Source organism: Haemorhous mexicanus, chromosome 1, assembly GCF_027477595.1.
Source record: "Haemorhous mexicanus isolate bHaeMex1 chromosome 1, bHaeMex1.pri, whole genome shotgun sequence".
In the NCBI taxonomy this organism is placed as follows: Eukaryota; Metazoa; Chordata; class Aves; order Passeriformes; family Fringillidae; genus Haemorhous; species Haemorhous mexicanus.
The window spans coordinates 46,244,432-46,265,186 of NC_082341.1; the positions used below are offsets into that span (position 1 = coordinate 46,244,432).

The window sequence follows — 20,755 nt, forward strand, 5'->3', positions numbered from 1 at the left end:
CCACATGTTCTCTTGGATTCTGTATGTCAGATTTAATGAAATCTAAAAATAATTCTCATCATGTGGAACTGACTGCTTTCTATATTTTCTTTTAGAGTATTGTGAACACTGGGGGAAAATGCCATTCATAAGCATATGTGTTGTAAAAATGTTGATCTTAGTTTATCTCATTATCATTTAAGGGGTCATTGCTAACTCACACATCTAAATGTGGTATTAAGGGTAGCTAGTATTGTAAAAATTAAAATTTTTAATGTCTTCCAACCTTTTCAGGTGTTTTTAGGGAAGAAAAAAGCTAAGATCTCCTCTTCCTCCCTTCAGTTTTAGGGGTCCTTATGCAGTGTTGTGAGGCACGAGAATACATCTGTACTGAAATACTCAGACACGGCAACATCTGGCTTACAATCTGTTGGTCATTTGAATAAAGTTAAGAGAAAGACATTTATTGATAATGAATTGATTGGCTCTGATGAGATGAAATTGTCCTTTGATTCTAATTCTCATACAGGCTTCATGGCTAAGGGTCATCTATGGATATCCCTTGAAAAAGGTGGGAATGCTTTGCTATGAAATAGGTGGGTGAGATTCACAAAAGCAGATTTCATCTAGGGAAGTTTGATTTTCTGTGTAGTCAGTGGAGACAAAAAGGTCTTCTGGAGTCAAAGACACTGAAAGTTAGGTACCTTCTCTTGTTAAAAAAAAAAGGTAATGGTCTCTCTACTCTTTTATAAAGGAAATTAAGGGTTGTTTAAAAGTTAAGGGATGTAGCCACCTCATCTTAAAATTTGTCTTTGTGGATCTCCCCCTGTTTTAAGCAGCTGTGGTCTTGTATTTGCTCCAAAAGAAAGAAAGAGTGCATATCTTCTTGGTTCCTCATAGTTTTTTTTGCACTGTGTGGGTAGCAGGCACTTCTTCCTCCAGTTCCTTTAACCATAAGCTCTGCAATGGCGTTATATCCTTGGGAAATTAATTTTGTTTTATATATTCCCCTAGGAATTTTCCATTTCCATTTAATAAAGAATATTGTTTTTGGTTCATATTCTCATTGCACAGTGGGTTTGCTGTAGTAGTTCTTTCCACAGGAATGGTGCTCTATAATTCTCTCCAGTGCCATCATTTAACAACCTGCCAGCTGTGTGCTTCTTTATATGATCAATGGACCTCAGGAAGTTTGTTCTACACCTTGTCTGAGGTTTTATCTATTTTTATATATTTTCACTATTAACTTTTGACAAGTGGCTTAGCATCACTTTAGAGAGAATTGCTTATGTGGAACCTGTCAATGCAGTCTGATTTCAGCTGTGTGGACCTGCAGTGTAAGTCTCAAATGCCATCTTTCTTTGTGGACTCCTAATCAGATTCCAAGGCATCTGTTGGCAGCAATGGAAGCAGGCACTGGAGGTGATCCTAGAAAAGATATGAATATGGACTATTCATGAATATGAGTGAAAGTAGACAAATGTTTTTCCTTAAGTTCCTATCACTTTATCCATGTTGAATTTTGCCCTCATCCATAACAAATACTACTTTCCCTCCACCTCTCCTACCCTGACAGATGCTAAAGGAAGAGAGCATTGCTACTCTTTCAGGGGATGTAACTGTATAACTTAGGTCATGTTTCTGAGCTCCACCAACTGAAAACATCAAAGTGAATTTGTTCTGATATTTGGCCAACTTATTTAGTCATCCCTCTAGACAAAACGTTTATCTGGATTTTTGGTCTGCAGTGTGGCTGGAGTGTACGCTACCCAGATGTGTTTTCCTAACTTTGATGCCATAGAATAAAGGAAACATAAATACCCTTTTGAACACATCTTGTTATGGCCAATAATAGATGAAACTAAGTTAAAACTATTAGATTTGACTGAACTGGGGCATGAACTTCAGCTGTATTACATCAAGGGAACAAGAAAAGTGTTCAAATTAAGTTTTTTTTTTTGTTTTGTTTTTTTGTTTGTTTTTTTTTTTAAGGAAAATCTATTCTTATCAGACAGCCTATTCAGCCAAAATCAGTAAGAGCATTTGTTACTAATTTAGTGGGGTGTGTTTGCATGTGATTATATATTAGTGTTGAAAAGTGAGCTCTTTCCTGTTCTACATAATTGAGTGAATATGCAGTAGAACTATCCTTAAACTTCTGCTCAGACAATGAGGACATTTTTCTAGATTTAAACCAGAGAAAGTTACAATGTTAATTATCATATTTCAGACACTGAATTGTACCTGACACTTGCTATCTCTACCCTATGCTTCCCTACCTCTAGCAGCCCCACTGGGAATCTAAGTCTTAGCAGGACTTAAAATTTTAAAACTGTACATCTTGTCCCATCTCCTCCATAAACTCAGCTGCTTGTTAGAATAAAGGAGAAGTTGAGAAATCAGGTGTTTGCATAGAAAGTTGTTTTGTAAACTCATTAAGGCTTGTGCATTTGATGGTGTCAAAATTTTTCTTCATGGATAAAATGACTTTCTTCTAGGAAGCAATAGTGAACTGTGAAGCTTTTTGAGTGTGACTCCAAAGGCTTTTAAAAAGTGAGAGATTCTTCTCCTTAACTCCAGGTGGCCTGAACTGTTTTGCTTTTCTGTCAGCATGCTAGGGTAATAGCTAGTGAGGCTAGTTCAAAAATGGGTAAGTTTGCACACAGCTCTTTTTTTGATAGAGAATGGTGCTAAACATAGTGGGAGGTGTTTCATTTTACTGTTTACTAGCTCTTCCATACTTCCACATTCTATTCATTTTAAGGAGAAAACAACAATGAAGGATATGGGTGGAGCTAGTAGTTGTCCTACTGCAAGTAGGTAAAAAGTCATATTTCCAAAAACATGAGTGAGGGACTTTTGCCATTACTGCCAATTGTGAATTGTTTCTTGTGACATAAGTGCATCAATAAATGCTGTATTTTGAAATGAAAATCAGAAAGCCATATAGCTTCAGCTATGTTTAGAAGTGCACCAGGAGAATGGCACAAAATGTTATGCTGAACAATAAAGTCTTACACCTGTGAGTATGTATGTGCATATATAATGGCACACTTCCTTTTTGAAACTGTCCCATAGCCTATGGTGACATGCTTACTTCATTAGAATAATCCTCAGGTAAATGAGTTTTGCACTCTAAAATAATCACTTGTTTCGTGGCTCATCTTATTTTGAATATAAATTTTTTGACATGAATATTTTCTTACTTTGATTTGGGGTTTTTTTTGGGTATTTTTGGGGGTTTGTGTTTTGTTTGTTTGTTTGTTTTCTTTTAATTTTTTTAAAAAAATTGTATTGTTTTTATTTCTGCCTAAGTTCTAAATCTTATGTTTAACTGGAAGAATGCAGTGCCTGAGTTTATTGTGTGGCTAAGGCAGGTGTGCAGGTAAAGAAAACTGCACCTGGTTGTGTACCTGTAGGCTTTGTGCTTGTGAATTAGCAGGGTATTTCAGGTGGGAATTTTCTTAATTCTTCACTTTGAGAGAAGAGAGTTAGAAGGTGCAGTTCCAGGTGTGCAGAAGAATGAGAATCATTGGCCATTATCTGCAGCACAACTAATTTGGTGTCCTAAAAATATATGTTCTTTTCATCAACACCTGAAGATTTTCTATTGAACACACTGTAATGTTACTTCAGGTGTTTTTTGTTATGTTTTTTTTCTGTAGATCAAGGGCTTCAGGCAGGGATATGATAAGCTCTTTGCTGCTTCATTATTAGGTTAAGACTGCCTGCTGTGTGACTTGGCAGTAGGATATTTTTGGTCTTTCAATACTTGTCTTGCCCCCAGAAAATGAAACTACCCTACTAAAGATAACCATACCTGTATGGCAGTACCTGTTGACTTAGAAGTTTAATGTCACATGAAGTAGGATGCAGTTCATAAAGGGTTTTTTGCTGGGTATTGTGGTGAAGCAAGCATTAATGTGGTCTGTGCTGTACTTCATCTGTGGAGAAACACAAAAGTTTTCTTTGTCTGAAATTTATTGTTGTAGCACCTTGAATGAACAATGAATTTTTACTTTCCTAAATGATGCTATGATGTTTTTGAAACATTTTTTTTTCCTCCTAGTAAATCCAGTAAGACTAGGACATAAATCTCTGCTTAATTTTCTTTAAGGTTTATAGATTGTGTTTTTTGACTGAGTTTTACAAAACCTGTATTTCATTGTGATGTTCCTATGTTTGGAAATGGTTATGTCTCTTTCAGTAAAAAAGAATAGAACACATGGAAAACTTGTAATTCAAAGACAAAGTATTCAAGCAAGCAATTCATGTATGATGACCTTTGCACTTTGACTTGGGAAGCTTGTTTTATTTCCAAATGTACTGTCATGTGTTCTCAAGATTTTATTAGAAACAGAGTCTATAAGTGTCTCAAAATAGAAAAGTAATTTTAATGAGAGAGGCCCTGAAATTAGTGTTATAGTTAAGTCTGAGCTTCTAATTAGCCTGCCATCCATTTTCTTTAATTTCTATGTTTGGAATTTGTTTCCAGAATGTGTAGTTTTAATTTAATCATTCTGAGTCTTACTTTTACTCTTAGACACAATATAAATAAACCACAATGTTTTTTGATCACTTAAAATTGCATACTAGCTCCACCTGAATGGGGAGTTCTGGAAATTTCTTAGTTAATTCAGTATAAAGCTGAAGTGCCAAAATTGCAAGTGGGATTGGCAGTGGCTTGGAATTCAGGTTAGAACTTCTCTATCTTCAACTGGCTTGCTGATTTGTTTGATGTTGATACTTTTATTGTTAAAGGTCTCAGAATAGAATTTGGTGGAATAGCTTTGTGTTCATTTATACGGAGGGGAATATCTATATTACCTATTACTTGGATTTGTTTTTATTGCTATTTTCAAGATGTATTTGTCAACACATTTTTGTTTTTCACTATTACAATAAGATATAGATATGAACCCAAGCTGTTCTAGGATGTGTTTTACAGTGTACTTTCTGGGAAGCAATAATTTGTGGATTTATTCTAGATTTCTAAAACTGCTCTCATCATGTGATATCTAACATGCTGCAAATGCTTTTTCTCCCCTCTAGGTGCATATGACTGATGACAGTGAAAGTAGTGGCCTCTGACAGGATGAAATCCTTTCTTTACTGAATGGATGCAGTGCTCCCACTGGGGTTGTTGAATCCTTAATTTGACTCATAGAGCTTCACTGTACATTAATTTTTGCAGAAGTACAATCTGATATGTTTGTCTTGATTTCTTGGCCATCCATAATTTAATTGCTCTGATAGGCAATTAAAAGTTTTCAGGTTGGGTCTCCTGGTTTTTAAACTGTTTGTTTAGGTCCAGAGCTTATTTAAACACACAGCTGAAGCATGCAACTTCAACTGTTTAATTTTTTTTCTTTTATTGTAAAGCTTAGTCGTCATTGCATAATGCCATGTATTTGGTGACACAGACCAAGCTCTCCACCTCTCTGTCTCCATTTAGCTCATGTTTGGCTGTATTTTATATACATTGCTGCCAATTCAACCACAGCTTCACAATGAAACTCTGTCTTCAACATTCACTGACTATCACAGATTCTGTGACATATCTGTGTGCTGTTTAGCACATCCCTTTGCCTAAATAGAACTTTTGTTTTGAAGGGTTAAGTAAAGGATTCATTGTAACTCACTGTGTTCTTGGGTTTTATGTAATTTGTAACAGATGTTGCTTCACTTGGATAAGCTACTAATTTTATAACTCCACTTATAAATTTCAATTTTATAATGTAGAACTTATTTTTAAATGCATTACAAAGTGCCATATATATTTTGGAACGTGTTTGTAGCATAATTCCAAGAATTTCCCCCCACCCCCATCTTGGTATTTAATAGTTGTACCAAATAAGAATTTGTTACTTTCACTCACTGTTGCAATTTCTCACAAGCAAAACTTCTTGCAATATTTACCTGTGTGTAGGCCATTGAGAGGAGGTGTCAGGTATTTAAATACTTATCTTTGTATTGTTAGTACTGACCATATTAACTCACCTGGTGTCTCAAAATTGGTAAACCCTTAAAAACAAACACAAAAAGCTAATAACATAGGAAAAAAGAGACAAATATCGACAAGTATATTAAACAAGTTAAAATAATCTTAGCTGTAATTAATCCTTACTGCAGATGGAACATCAGAGACAAAAGGAATTCCTTATTTCTGTTCCCATGGCTTTACACAAGGAAGCTCAGTTAAGGATGGGCAGCAGTATAAAGCACTAAGATGATTTAAATAAACAGTAAACTGGTAACAGTGATGGGAACAAGCAGGTTTTGCCACTATATTAGTGTTGCTTAGACAGAAAAAATTTTGAAATTGATTTATGCACATGAAGAGCTGCATGTTTAGAATCAAAGGAATATGAATTTCTTACTTTATTTAGAATGTAGTAATTTAAAGTAGAGCTAACCAGGTGGTCTTCATTCTTGGATTTTACTAGAAAGGTTGTTTATATACTTAGGACAGACAAAATAGAAAATTCCTATGGAACAGGCTGACATTGATCTATCAGGGATTTAATTTGGGTTTAAATGTATTGGTAAGTACTGGTAACTATTTAATTTGGTTTTAAATGTATTGATTTAAGTGTATTGGTAAGTACTTGTATCAAGTACTTTTGGACAATGCACTCAGGTGTCCGGGGTTCTAAACCCACTAAATATTTTGCAGTAATTTTCAAAAATAGTTCTATTCAGACTATAGTGGTGTAGATAAAAGCTGGAGAGAGACTTCTGAATAAGAAGCCTATTTTCTTATTGAGTATTCTAAAGAGGAAAAATTAAAAAGCTGGAGATATTTTTTCCTTTTGAACTGACCATATTCATACTACTTTGCTGCTGTATAGCTGAAATTATATTTACTCTTTCTCCAGTGATTTTCTTACTGACATCATTGTCACTAGTACTTAAAATGAAAGAATTAAAATAAATGATGCAGCATGATTCTCTGTGGCAATAATCCACTCCCACTTTGGTTTTGTGTAAGACACAGCTTTGATATTTGTGAAGTTGCAAAAGAGGGTTCTGAATGTAAACAGTACATGCATTAAGCTTCTTGTAAGTGTTTGAGTTGACTGTCTTTAAAATGTGCAGCCTTTGTTATGCTTGTAGACAGTATTGCTTTGTGGTAAAATCCAATTTCGAAAGGTGCAGTAGAGCTGTTAGTGATAATTCTGTCTTGGAAGCAACAGAAGAAAACAAAACCACACAGCTTCCCTGACAGCCCTCAGTATTTTCTTAATCTAACTCTTGTTTTCAGAGGCACAGAATGCTATAGTAATTACTCGTGTTAATTTCACGTTCATCAAGTGAGGCAGTAGATTTTCAGGAGGTAGCTGTGTGCATCCAGATAAAGGATGGGTCATCATGCTGCAATGTCTTTTGTCTCTGCTGTCTTCTCTCATCGAGGGCATGTTGAGCTTCACTTGAAAGTCGAGTATTTGGCGTCTAGTGAATTGATGCTTTGTTGTCATCGTGGTGGTCCTGTGCCACAATTTGAAGAGCTGCAGTCATGGTTAGGACAAGCTGAGACATTCTCATAAGGGTCAGATAATTGTGGCCTGGGGTACTTAATCCGAACGTGCGCTCTCACGTCGCTGCCACTGCCGTGCTGTGGGAAAGCCACGGTGTTTAGAAGTGCTCCCTTTGACGGGGACATGCTTATTCTTCCTGGTGACGGAGCGCTCGATAAGGATCGCCCTCTGACATGGATATCTCTGCCCGCATTCCATAAAGCTTCAGTCACCTGTCAGAAGCTCTGTGCACAATGGCTGTTGAGTGTGATAGTCTGCACAGGGAATCAGGCTGCTAATCACTACTTCTCTGTCTTGGATTCTACTTTGAGACTTGCCTGTTTAAAAAGCCAAAAAGTTTACTCCTAGAGTAAGGGTATTAAGAATTTTAAATATTGAGGTAAAAAAAAAAAAAAAAAGGGGCTTGTAAGAAAAAACATATTTGATTTCAAATGCTTACACATTGTATGTGAATTAAGATATGTGGTGGAGACTTCTTAAAACCACACACAAAAAATTGTTAGACCTTATTTTAGGTTTGGCAACTGAGTTGTATTTCCTTCTCTAAAATTGGCAAAAGAGTGAGACTAGTAGTAAATGTCCTGTGTCAACAGCAATAAAGAAGCCATAATTAGCATTTCTCAGGTCTCCATTTCTTCCTGCTTTATATTCATCAACATCCTGCTTTATGAAGATCTAATTCTGTTTAAAAATAGTTGAAAGGGTTTAGATCAATTAACTGTCTTGTAGTAAATTATTCTGTAAAAACAATCGCCAGAAGAGACCCATGAGCTTCATCATCCATGTGTTCATTTCATAATAATTAAATTTCTGATGTTACCTTTTGTATTGTAACAAAATTTTCATACAAGAGTTGCTCACAAGTGCAATGGATGGCGTGTAAAGAGATTCCTTAAATGCCAAAATTCTGTTTCTTCATACTTCATTTCTGCTAAAAATAAAGTTACTTCAAAATTCTGGAAGCTGAACCCAATGTATTAGAACTAGATGACAGTAAGACTAGTTGGCTATTTTTTTACCAGTTGTGAATAGCTGTTTTTTTTCCTTCTTCTGTTTAAACAAAAAGAAGAAAACCAAATTATCTGTCACTTTTTCCTGTTCTCCATTTTAGGATATGGCATAAAATCTGGCAGGGTTTTCAGTCCCAATGGTGTTAGGGACTCCAAGAAAATATACTACCAACACAAAGGAAGTTCCCTGGAACGTCAGGCTCATTTCTTGTCTTTTATTTTTTCAAATTTTTCTTCAACTTCCTATCCAGCTAAGAAGAAAGTATTTTGTATTTTTGGAATTGTATTTGTATTGTTTTTATATTATTAGAAGAAGCCTGCTAGAGTCATTGTTATGGTCCATTATTGCCTCAAGAAATTTGTCTGCATGTACAAGAGTGGGCTGTGTTGCAAGCCTTTTTCAAGAGGCATAACTAATTTTTAAGTTATTGTTGGATGTTAAACAATGACCTAAAAATATCTTACATGACCACTAATGATGGAGAACTCTGGTTTTAAAACTTGCATCAGCATTAGTTTACAGTTTTCACATGCTTGACATCTTACAAGATCTACTTAGCAATGAAATAAGCATGGAGAGACATCTTTCTGCTTAAACACTTAAGGCTGAAAACATTGAGAAATGTTCTGTACTTAGAAATTATTGAAGTCAAATCCTTGTAATAGTGTGGGGGTATGAAGTTCTCAAGACTATAAAAAAAAAAAAATCTGTATTTCAGCTCTATCATTGCAAGTGAGAATATGAACTGTAGTAAAAATGTTAAACATGATCTTTGTTTAGAGAGTAACTACTTATTTTTTTACAGTATGCTTTCATAATAACTGGCCTTTACTTTTCTGTAGTGACACGTATTGAAACAGAGTAGGGGTCTGTTCAGAAAAAAGTTTAAAATAATATAAATCAAAAGCAAGTTTTGATCAGTTATAAAACATATGTTCAATATTGTACTTCCGCGCTGTTTCAGTATCTCTTAAATATTTCCTGCATCAGTTACTTTCCTTTCATTCATAAATTTTAGAAAGATCATTTGAAAAACTTATTTTTAGTTTTCTTTATTTGAAAGCTTTGTGATATTGAAGAAGGTGAAAGAAAAATGTTAAGTAGGCAATGATAGGTCTTACTCACAAATAAGTAAAAAGATGGATTTTTTACTTAATAGTTTTCAGTTGGTCTAAAATCTTTATATGTAAGCTACATTTGAGACTGTCAGTTGCAATGTATTTTCCTATCTATCCTGTGAAAAAGTGAGACAGGGAGAGGTTTTCTTTTTTTGGTAAGATTTTATGTCTATTTAGAAAGATGATAAAATAGATATTAAACAGATTGCACAGCTACTCTTGGAATTGAAAATAAAATTGGGAAAATATGGAGAAATCATGCCTGAGTCTGAAGAGACTAGGATCTCAGATTGCGAAGGGTACAGATCCTTTATGTTCCTCAAATGTTACAAAATGTAAATAAAGGTGTTCAGTCGAAAAGAAAATGATTAAAAATATTAATGTCATGTTGTTAAAAAGTACTCATTCCTGAATTCCTCAAGTCTTTGAATGAAGAGCCCCAGAATACTTCTAAAATTTGTAGCTAGTGTCCTGGGAGGTTTTTAGAGTAATTTTACTCCATGAGAAAGATATTTTTTTTTTTTTCCCCCTCCTGTCAAGTATTTACTGTGTAACCATGTGTTGTCAAGGAATCTTTGATCTTGAGGAATGTTAAAAATTACTATGTCTGTGTGTGCCTATGTTATAGTGTGGTAATTAATATTGTATTGTCCTGTGTCCTGGATATTCCAGATCTCAGAAAGCTATATTGGGTCACTTCATCTGTTAACAGAATAATTAGTGCTTAGAAGTGGTTTTTTTCCCCTCCTTGTTATTTCTGCAAGCGTAAAGTAGAACTTGTACATATGCAGTTATCTGAAGATTTATATAACTATGTTTCAGTGACCTGCAATGCTTAAAGACTGCACTTCTTTAGAAACTTAGGTCTACCACTTTTATAACATTTGCCTAATATTATTGTGCATGAGAACTGTAGAATTTTTTGCCAAAGAAGACCTTTTAATAGTTGTTCTTCTTAAGGGTTTTTATGAAACTGCTTTTAAAATAGGTTATGGACTTGGTACATAGGCATTGTTTGGAAGTACTAGGATATTTGTTTTACACCTAGAGCTGTGAAAAGGTGAGCATCTCCTTTGTTCATGTTTATAAAATGGGAAGAAAACCTATCCTAAAATGAAGGCTCCATAAGGTAAAAGACCATGTCAGTTATTTCACTTCATGCTGTTTATGTTTCTGAAGTACGTAGGAGAGTGCCAGCTGAAATATAGAGTGAGAAATCACTTGAGAATTTATGAATGACTCCAGAAAGTAGCCTTTGCTGCGTCAGTGGGGTTCAGGTAGTTGTCACACAAAGGTAATTCTATTTGCTTATATATTCAACAAAATTAATGTTGTCTGAGCATTATCCTTGGTAGGGTACAGGTAGCTTGCCAGAAATTCTGAATTGTACTATCACTGTCAGTGATGACATTGGAGGAAACATACCAGTGAATGAGCACACCTCATCAGCATATTAAATTCATCTTCATTCATTGTTCTTCCCAAATTTTCAGTTGTATATTGGACAGGAAAAGAAATTAGGTATTTGAAGGGCTCTGTTAGACTGAGGAAGATTTTACTGTTGTTGCTTGTCTCAGAAAGATGAAGCTGTACGATGCATAAAATTGCTGGTTACATGGGTCAGAGTCAGCTGATTTGAGTTGCTATGTAGTTTGCTGCTTATCAGGCTTTGTCACCCATAACTCTTGGAAAGTGACTGTGATGTGGAGCTTCACCTTTCGTAGAACATGAGGTGTGGAAAGCATCAAGGCTTTGGTCAGAGCAAACTGAATGCCAACACAGATGCATCAGGTGACGTGCCAGTGATATCATTACTCTTTCTGACCAAAGTTTGTTATGTTGGTTTTCACTGCTTAGGATTAATTTCTTGGGTCTCCTTCACGTGGTTAGCTGGGCTTTTTTTGTCTGTTTTGTTACTTGGCTCTGATTTATGTAGTGTTTGGACCTATGGGTGTCCTGTGGGTTTTCTGCTTTATTTGGAAAGATTACATTTTAAAATCTAAAACAAAAGCTATCAACACATTTTGTTTGAAATGTTTCATATTTATAGTTCCCTCAAATTCTGTTTTCTTTATCTTCCCAGTCACATGGGAGCTTGGAGGGAACACACATACATCTCTAATGCCAGCATTGCAGATTAAAAATAGTTTTCTTCCACCAAATGCTAACAGCTGGTTGGCTCTCTTTCCCTGCTGAAGATGCATCATATAGTATTTTCGTTTTCCTGCTGTTGCCAAAATGTTAATGGATCAGGCTCTGCAAGTTGTACTTAGTAAATTCTGCTGTAATACTAATTACACTTAACTGCGTTTCTATGAGGCTTTTCACAATTCCAGTCAAGCACCTATTACCCTGTCTTGCAAATAAATAAAAAAAGAGTGGTTGAGAGAGGTGCTTTGTGTTGATTGAGATAACAATCAGATAATCAATGCTTCTGTAAACCAAGTGTTGTTCGGGTAGCATGGAGATGTAATAGCAGTCCTGAGAACAGGTCTTTTAAGCTGTGCTCCCCGGGATGAATCCCTAACCTTTATACCTTTCCTTTGCTCGAAGTACTCCAGTGCAAATACTGTGGAAAGTCTCATGTCTTACTGAAGTTACAGCAATTGCTATTGGAATGATTTCTGAACCGAGTATCATCTGATAGGTTTTCTGGTTTTCCCCATCTTGAAGTACTCAGCAAAACTCTTACCGTATTAGAAGAAGTGAATCTGTTACTTTTATTTTATTTTGAAAATTGTTTCATAATGTCTGGCACTTAAAGTGATATTGCCTTCATATACATTATCTGTAATGTTTACATTTTGGCATAAATGCTGAAGAAACTAGGGCAAAACATGGAGAGACATGAGAGTTAATAAAATAACAGATGGCAGCTGTGTTACAATGGAAATAATTATATGCTGCCTTTTTAATAGCATAAAATCAGTGTGTTGTTTTTGATTAATACAGTAGGTTTACTGGTCATATGGAGATTAGTGTGTGATATAAACCTGAAAATTGGTTTGTTGTCACGTAATATGTGATATGATGGGGATTAATTTCAGGAATGCCTTAAAAATATGCTCTAAACAAAATCCTTTCTACACTGACTGTACTAGGTGGATTAATCCTGTTGCCATATGGACTTGAAATTGCCTTGGGTATGCAAAAGAAAAATCTAGATAAATGATAACTCATTTAATACTCTGTGGTTTGTGTTTATGGAAAACAGAATTCCTCAGGATCTTCTAAAGGAAAACAAGAGTGTGCCAAAGGTAATTTCAGTGTTGAGTGTTCACGGATGGTAAAATTATATTTAACAGATGTTTGTAATTTTTGCAGGTAATAGCTCTAGCAGATGCAGCAGAAGAAAATCAAGCCAACATGTTCCAGGCATTTGCAAAGCTGAAAAGTGCCACCCATCTGGTGATTATGCTGATTAGTTTGTGGCAGAAGCTCAGCACTGATCAAATTGCTCTTTTGGAAGCTACGTTTTTGCCATTAGCAGAAGATACACAAGAGCTGGTAAGAATCTGTAAGAGCTGCTTAAAAAAATGCTTATTCACAGAGCTCTAAGCCCTTAAATTTCCTTATTTCTCCCTGTACTTTGCTGAAGACTGTCCTTTGAAGTACTGTAAGTAGCCGAACTAAGTAGGTGTTCAATGCAGACTGTGCTGATTTCACAGCAAAGTGGAAAATTAGGAGTAGATTATAGAATGTTTCAAGAGAGGACATGGGTGGTACCAGTTAAATTCTGCTTAACCTTTCCTTACCAAGCCAAGTAGGAATGTCTCATAAATTTAGCTGATTTTTACCTTCTGTCCTGTGGTTAGGATAAATAGAATAAGACCCCCAGGTTTTAAGACTCTAATATAAATGTTCTATAACATACATGACCACATTCCAATAGATATATAAAGATACACACAGCAAATAAAGTATACATTTCAGTTTATTAATAATTTGCCATACTTTGTCCTCAGTGTATTTACATTGGTTTATATAAGGGATGAAAGTTATCTAAGCAAAATACTGTGAATAGACAATTTCCTTGTACTCCAAACCATGCTCTGTATAGTTTTGCATTCTGTAGATGTCTTGCTAATTCTGTTTTGATTTAATGAGTGTGACCAGGTGAGATTGTGTATAAAATCTGGAGATTGGTCTGTGAAGACAAGTAATGCTGTTTATATCCACACCTAAGGTCCACAGTTAACACTGCTTTAGTTGAATTAAAGAATGTTCTCAACTTAATTGAGAGCTGATCCCCAGTTAGTTTCAACAATTATCTTAAGTACACATTAATTTTAATCTTCATGCTCTGCACAGGATTTTTGCAATGTACAGTGAATCCAGATTTTGGTGCATACGTGGAATATTTAGAATGGTTTGTGGTCTTTTAGAAAGCTTGTGCTAAGTTCCAACTGAATCTAGGATCTTCTGCCATTTCCACATAGGGGGCATAAAGTGTTTAGGCATTTTACATGGTATTGACTCATAGCAGGCAAAGCAAAACAATTTTGTTGAGATTTGTTTTGGATTTAGTCCTCATTTAAACTTGGAAAATCAAGCTTTGAAACTGAGGAACTTGCATTACCATGAATGAATTCAAAGAAGGTTCCTATGAATCTCCTAAAACCAAACATTTTTTTACATGACTAATTTTTATTTTGCCATCAGGAATTGGGTTGCTTTGCTGCACGTTTTGATGAAATATGGTACAATTGTTATATCCTGTAATGCAGGATTTTGCTTCAGCCTATATGTCAGCGTGGTTTTAACGTGGTGGTTAACAATGTTCTGTGTTGAAGCTGCAAGACTTCATATAAGCATTGTAAGGATGTATATCCTGCAGAGCAGTCTGGATGAAAAATGTAAACCAACAACTGGAGGTGGAAATAGAAACAAACCCTTTACAAAATACTGAATTACGTGCCATATTGAAGTTGTTATGGTACCGCAGAAGTCTGAATGTAATTTAAGAAGCTTAGGCAGGGAATGGGGAAATCTTCTGACATACCAATGATATTTACAGACAGAAGCTTCTAGCTAGTGTTCAGGTTTCCTTGTAAGCAGTGAAGTAGAACACTGGCGAAAAAAAATACTCTGAAGAATTTTTATTTACTCTTCAAACAATTCTGCGCAATGGTTTGTTGTATTTTTATTTGGAGGGAATGTGTTAGAAGACAGTTTGGATGCAGTCTACATCTCCAGAACATTTTCTGCCTTGTGAACGTTAAACTATGGAAGTGTTTTCTTAAAAAAAGGGAAATGTTTGGAATACACTGTTAACATAAAAAGAAATGCCTCTTTTACAATAACATCAACATTATTCTCATACATGCCATTTCAGCTAGAACAGATTGTATCTTGTTTTCTAGACCTGGCAATCACTTCAGTTAGATATTTAGCAAATGTGAAAGTGGCGTTCCCTGTTCTCATTGTGTCACCATATTTTCTCAGACTGCTCAGCAAACTTTTGTCTAAGAACATATAAAATTTTGGTTTTCTTGACTACAAAAATATAGTGGAAGAAATACTGCAAACTTGCATATTTTATGCGAATAACAGATATTTGGCGTCATGTTTCATTTCTGGCAGTAAATTTCTAACTAACACCTAGATAGCGCTGCTTCGATAAATCTGACTAAAGGGTTGTTCAGTGCTGGAAATACAAGGACATTGCTCTTTTTTAGTGATTCTTTCATGAATGCTGCACAGTTGTAGAAATATTACATCAGAAATATAACGAGATCTTTCTTGGGATAAATGAGCTAATTCTTCTGATAATGAAGCCACTAAAAATTGATGCCAAAACTGAAGAAAAGTAGTTGCAGGGAAGTTAGGTTCAGTTTTTTTTAATGTACTTTGCTACTGTGGGGCTAAAATAAAATCCATAGTTAGTATATTGAAGTATATATTAATACTATTTCAGAGCATAGTGTTACAGCTGTGTGCAAACTATACTTTCACATGTATACTGGTTTTGAGTTCTGTATTTTTCTATCTGTTGAAATATATGGTAGAAAGACACTTTAGGGTGCTTTTGGAGACAAAAGAATCCATGATTTGTTAATAATGTTAAAAAAGTACTAGAGATTTTGTTACATGATTCATTTTTTTCAGGAGAGTTGGTCACTGTTCTGCTAGACTAACATATTTGTTATTAGCTTGTAACATGGACTGACAGCAATTTGAAGTACTATAAAGTCTGAAACAAGAAAAAACCCCTCACATTTCTAAGGGGTGTTTTTCAGTGATTATCCTTTACCAAGCTGAATTTTCTGGATAGAAAAAGAATTGAAAAATGCTGAGTTTGTGATAAAGTATATGTTTACAATAGGAAATCTGTTTGGGAGAGGAGGGAATTTGTCCAGGCTAATTTAAAGGGTTCAAAGGGTTCATGCTACACGGGGTATTTTTGATATAATGGTTGGATGGTGTCTGGATTGACTGATGGGTCATATGCCTGATCGTTAAGGTATTAATGCTTTCTTTGTTTAACACATTACAAAGGGAGAATATGTCTGTCGATACAAACATTCTGACTTTAAGACTGATGGAGGGCCCTTGGCAATACAGCCATCAACAGCAACTTTACTGAAGAGTAAATATTTTCATAGTTCTCCTGATGTTACCATATATTTACATACAAGTGCTTCATTGCTCAGAATCATTCCTTGCTTGTTGTAGTCACATTTGCGTTACTATAGTTAACAATAACAGCTATAAACCAGTGTTGAGGAAGTACATTTCCATCTCTCTTTATTTATGTTTGGAGTCATACCAACCAAGTAAATATCTGTATTAGTTCTTAGGATTTTATTGAAGGTGTAATTTGAAAGAAAAATATGCCTTAGGGTGAAATGCATATTTTAATTGACTCTATGATATACAGTAATTAACTAACATTAGGGACTATAAATTTACCACTTCACAGTGTTGATTAGTTAACACTGAAAAATGTACTTTAAGGCAATGATGAAAAAGAAATGGTGTCAGAAAACACTCCTGAAATGCCTGTAAAAGTCACAGGAGTTGCTATCAAAAGTGTCTCTGCTTACTGTAAGAAGATGATCTGAATGTAATTCACAAGAGAAAGAAAAAATCGTTTGGGGAAAAACTAGATAGCCTGCTAGGTTTTATGCATGATAGCACATGGGTTTTACTGTACAGTTCTTCAGTAATGTAAAAAATAACATTTTGTGGAAAACATCCTTTCCTGTGATTAAACTATCAAAATCAAAGGTAAAGTTATTTCTGTAATTCCAGCAGGATTAATTCTGTCATTACTGACATTAGAAAAAATTTTCTTAGAATTTTCCATTGCTGTCCAGTACTTTCAAAGCTTTGAGCTAATAATTGTATGTTTGGCAAGAGTAATGTTTATGAACTCTAATTTTTAGAATTTATTGGAAATTGTCACTTTAATTCTTGCAATTAATCCAACCTAGCTCTTGATTGCCATACAAATCATCTGGAATTAGTTTTTTGTGCCTTATATTTTCTATATTCCATTTGTCATTGTAACCACTTCTTAACTGCAAAGTTCCTACTGTGTACCAAAATGAAATATTTAAAAATAGGCTGAAATATTTAATATTTTCTTGTTTGCCATAGGCTAGGACAAATTATCTTTTAGTTAAAATTTCTTAAATGTAACAAAAAACCTCACCCCAAACCTAACAAACCAACAAAATCCCACAAAACCACCATAAGGCAGTGGGCCATGATGACGGATAACTTGAAGCCAGGTTTCCATGTGGTTGTATTCTTTATTTTTGTGAACAGACAAGTTTACAGCAGATACATTATGTTTATTGCCCTCCTTTTTTTTAGAAACAAGGTGGATAATACATCTGCAGATAAAATGTTTTAGAGAGAAAAACACATGAAATTTGTTGCCTTTTATCCAGCTTGGAAAATTACAATAAATTACATTCAGTAACATTTTTTTAATGATAAGAACTTATCTATAAGTCTTCCTCCTATTTGAATCAATACCATGCAAAAGAACCATTCAGAAAGACTCTTCTGGTACAGTGAACCGTCTAAGAGAAATGGGAGCAAAAAGCTAGTAAACTTTAAACCCTAATTATTTAAATAAAAGGAAGATGCTTTCAGCTTTTCCCAATAAACCCCATAATTTTTCAGTAAAAAAAGATCAGTCTCAGCCTGAAGTTTAGTTTGGTTCAGGGTGACATATGTTTGTCAAGAGAGGGGAAGGTGGTGAAGAAATGAGATTCCTGGTCCAAGGAAGAGTAGCGAAGTCCTGTATTAGGGAGAAAGGTTAAAAAGGGAGTAGTAGTGCCTGGTTCCTGTCGACGTCCTTTGCTCATGCGTGTGTATGTGACCCAGCTGGACAATAAGAGAAGTAAGAGACCATGGTTCAAGTACCTCAAACATTCTTTTACAGTGTGTTTTGATATGAAAATCAGTGCTCTGCCTGCTAGCCTGCTTTCAAGAGGACCAGAGTATGCCTGAGATAACTAGATCATAGAAGTTTTAAGGTTGGAAAAGACTTGGAAGATCCTGGAGTCCAACCTTTGTCACATCCAGTCATTTCCTGAGCACCTTCAGGGATGGTGACTCTACCACCTCTCTGGGCAGCCCATTCTGGTGTCCAACCTTAACTTCCTCTGGTGCAGCTTGAGATGTTGCTGTCTTGTCCTGTTGCTGGTTGTGCAGGAGAAGAGGCCACCTCCCACCTGGCTACAATTTCTTTTCAGAGAGGTGAAGAGTGTGGTAAGGTCTTCCCTGAACCTCCTTTTCTCCAGGCTAAACTACCCCAGCTCTCTCAGTTGCTCTTAGTAGGAGTAGGTGGACAGAAGGACATGTGGTTGTAAAGCCACTAAGTTCCTGCAACTGTTTCTACTTTTGTTATCCTTAAAAGCAGAGTTTCAAACTCATTGATTATTTGACGATGTTGGAATGTCTAAACACAAAAGATCAAATGTTAAGTAACTTGGACAAAAGAGGGAATTTGAAGACCAATGAGGTGGTCTTACCACTACTGCCAGCACTATCACAGTTGCTTAAAGTGTCTGGTAATAATTTTCTTCATGCAGTTAATTTTATTTACTGAGAAGACAGTGGGTTGTGGCAGCAATAACAAGTTGAAGGCAAATTGCACCACTACCTAGTGATCTTCATTTGTAGCTTAATTAATGTAATTCCTCACAGTGAATTCTCTGAGTAGAATAGAAAAGTGCCAGTATTCTCTTGGTCTGAGAAAGAAAGGCTTATTGTGGTCTATTGGAAGCTTTTATGGATTACTAAAAGTTTATAATATATGTTTATCTGATGCTTTCCACTTCAAAAGATTATAAAAAGAAGCTATGCCCAATTGTATTTTCATTTTTTTAAATAATTTGCTCTTTTTCTGGTGTTTAATAAGAAGGGAGAGTAGGATTCTATTTTTTTAACAGGCTTGCTTCTGGTGGTTGGCAATGGTAATGGTTTTCAAAAAATAAAGCTTTCTCTATTTCTTCCTGATGGCATAAAATTGATTTAAACAAAATTGTGCAGAAATAGGTTTGGTATGTGTTATGAATTGTCAAAGTTCAAAGGACAGAAAGAATTGTATTCTTTAGTTGTATTCCCTGAAAATCAGGGAAAGGTCAGAACAAGCATTCAGCCTTGGTAAAAAGCTTATGCTAATGGAGAATCTGACATATCTATTGGTCACATGTATTTTAATTAAAAAGTTTTGAGAATTAATATTAACTTGAGCATTGTTTTTTTTTTTCTGCTGGTATTGGAGATCCTGAAGTTAATCTTCAGTGCACTGTCTCTGTTGTAAGCAGAGACCTACTTAGGAATCTTATTTCTTGGTGTAAATTAGTCAAGGCAGAACTGTGCTCTGCTTTGATTAGTTTGCTTCCAACATATATCACCACCTTTTAAAGTAATTTGGGTACCCTGTGAAGTACTGCAGTTGTAAGAGATGTACTCTTTGTTTGATAAATTAAATAAGCTTCTGTTATCAGACATCTTTCTTTATGTAATATTATGATGGGGACCTCTAAACTTTCTCTTTGTTAGGGTGTTCTGTCTAGTTCAGGTACAAAGAGCCATTTTAGGGTAGTAGTAATTACTGAGTATGTTGTGCATACCAGGAGTTCAGATCAGTTGTCATCTAAACTGCTTAATGACAAGAGTGATGCATTACAGTGATTACAGAAATGTTGTTCAGCAAAGGGTCTTAACACTCAATATATATAATCAGTGGCTCTTTCTTTTGCTTTTCTTTTCTTTTTTCTTTTAAAGAAGTTTATTGTCAGTGAAGAATTCCCTTGATATTGTGTCCTAATTGAAAGATCCTCAGACTATTGCTATGCAGCCTTCCAGTATAAGGGTTTACAAGTAGGATAGAGAGGGATTTTTCACAAGGGCATGTAGTGTTAGGTCAAGGGGGAATGGCCTTAAATTGGAGGATGGTAGGTTTAGATTAGATAATAGGAAAAAATTGTTTGCTAGAAGGGTGGTGATACACTGGAACAGATTGTGTACCCCCATCCATGGAAGTTTTCAAGGCCAGCTTGGATGGGGCTTTGAGCAACCTGGTCTAGTGGAAGGTGTCCCCGCCTATGGAACTGGAGGATCCTAAAAGTCCCTTCCAACCTGAACCATTCTATCATTCTGTGTATTGATCAGTACTGTACTAGTATATTAGAAATGTAACGGGATTTATGATTGATTGTAAAATTCTGATTGAATTGCTTATATACTGAAAAAACAAATCAGTTTCATCATCACTGGAGTACGACCTTTATGTTTTCTAATAGGACAGGGTTTATAGAATTAAAATTGCATATTTATTGTTGGCTTTACTTTCTGATTGTCTGGAATCAGTTCAAAACTATGATACTTTTATTATAACTACTGTAGTGCTATGTTAGTAGCGTTGTATCTAACCATACTTCCCAATAATTTTGTCAAGCTCTCTGTTTATATTGAGCATGTGGCAATAGTATGAAGCTAAATTCATCATTTCCCTTTGATCTCATGGTCAGAAATGTTTCTGAGAGGGTGAATGAAGATCAAATCACCAAGTTAATCTTTGTTTTTTGGGGGAAGTGGAGGGAACTATTTGTGGTGAGACTGCTTTTGCTTCTGAAGTTGTTG

The 20,755-nt window shown here is 35.3% G+C and overlaps 1 protein-coding gene across 4 annotated transcripts in view; it reads left to right on the forward strand.

Moving 5' to 3' along the window:
• BBS9 (Bardet-Biedl syndrome 9) overlaps nt 1-20,755 on the forward strand; it is a 288,879-nt gene that overhangs the window by 115,022 nt on the left and 153,102 nt on the right. For all 4 annotated transcript variants that reach the window (XM_059848492.1, XM_059848478.1, XM_059848470.1 and 1 more), the window contains one exon: nt 12,971-13,153. In XM_059848492.1, coding sequence (XP_059704475.1) covers nt 12,971-13,153 — 183 coding nt within the window. The remainder of the gene's footprint in view (nt 1-12,970; nt 13,154-20,755) is intronic.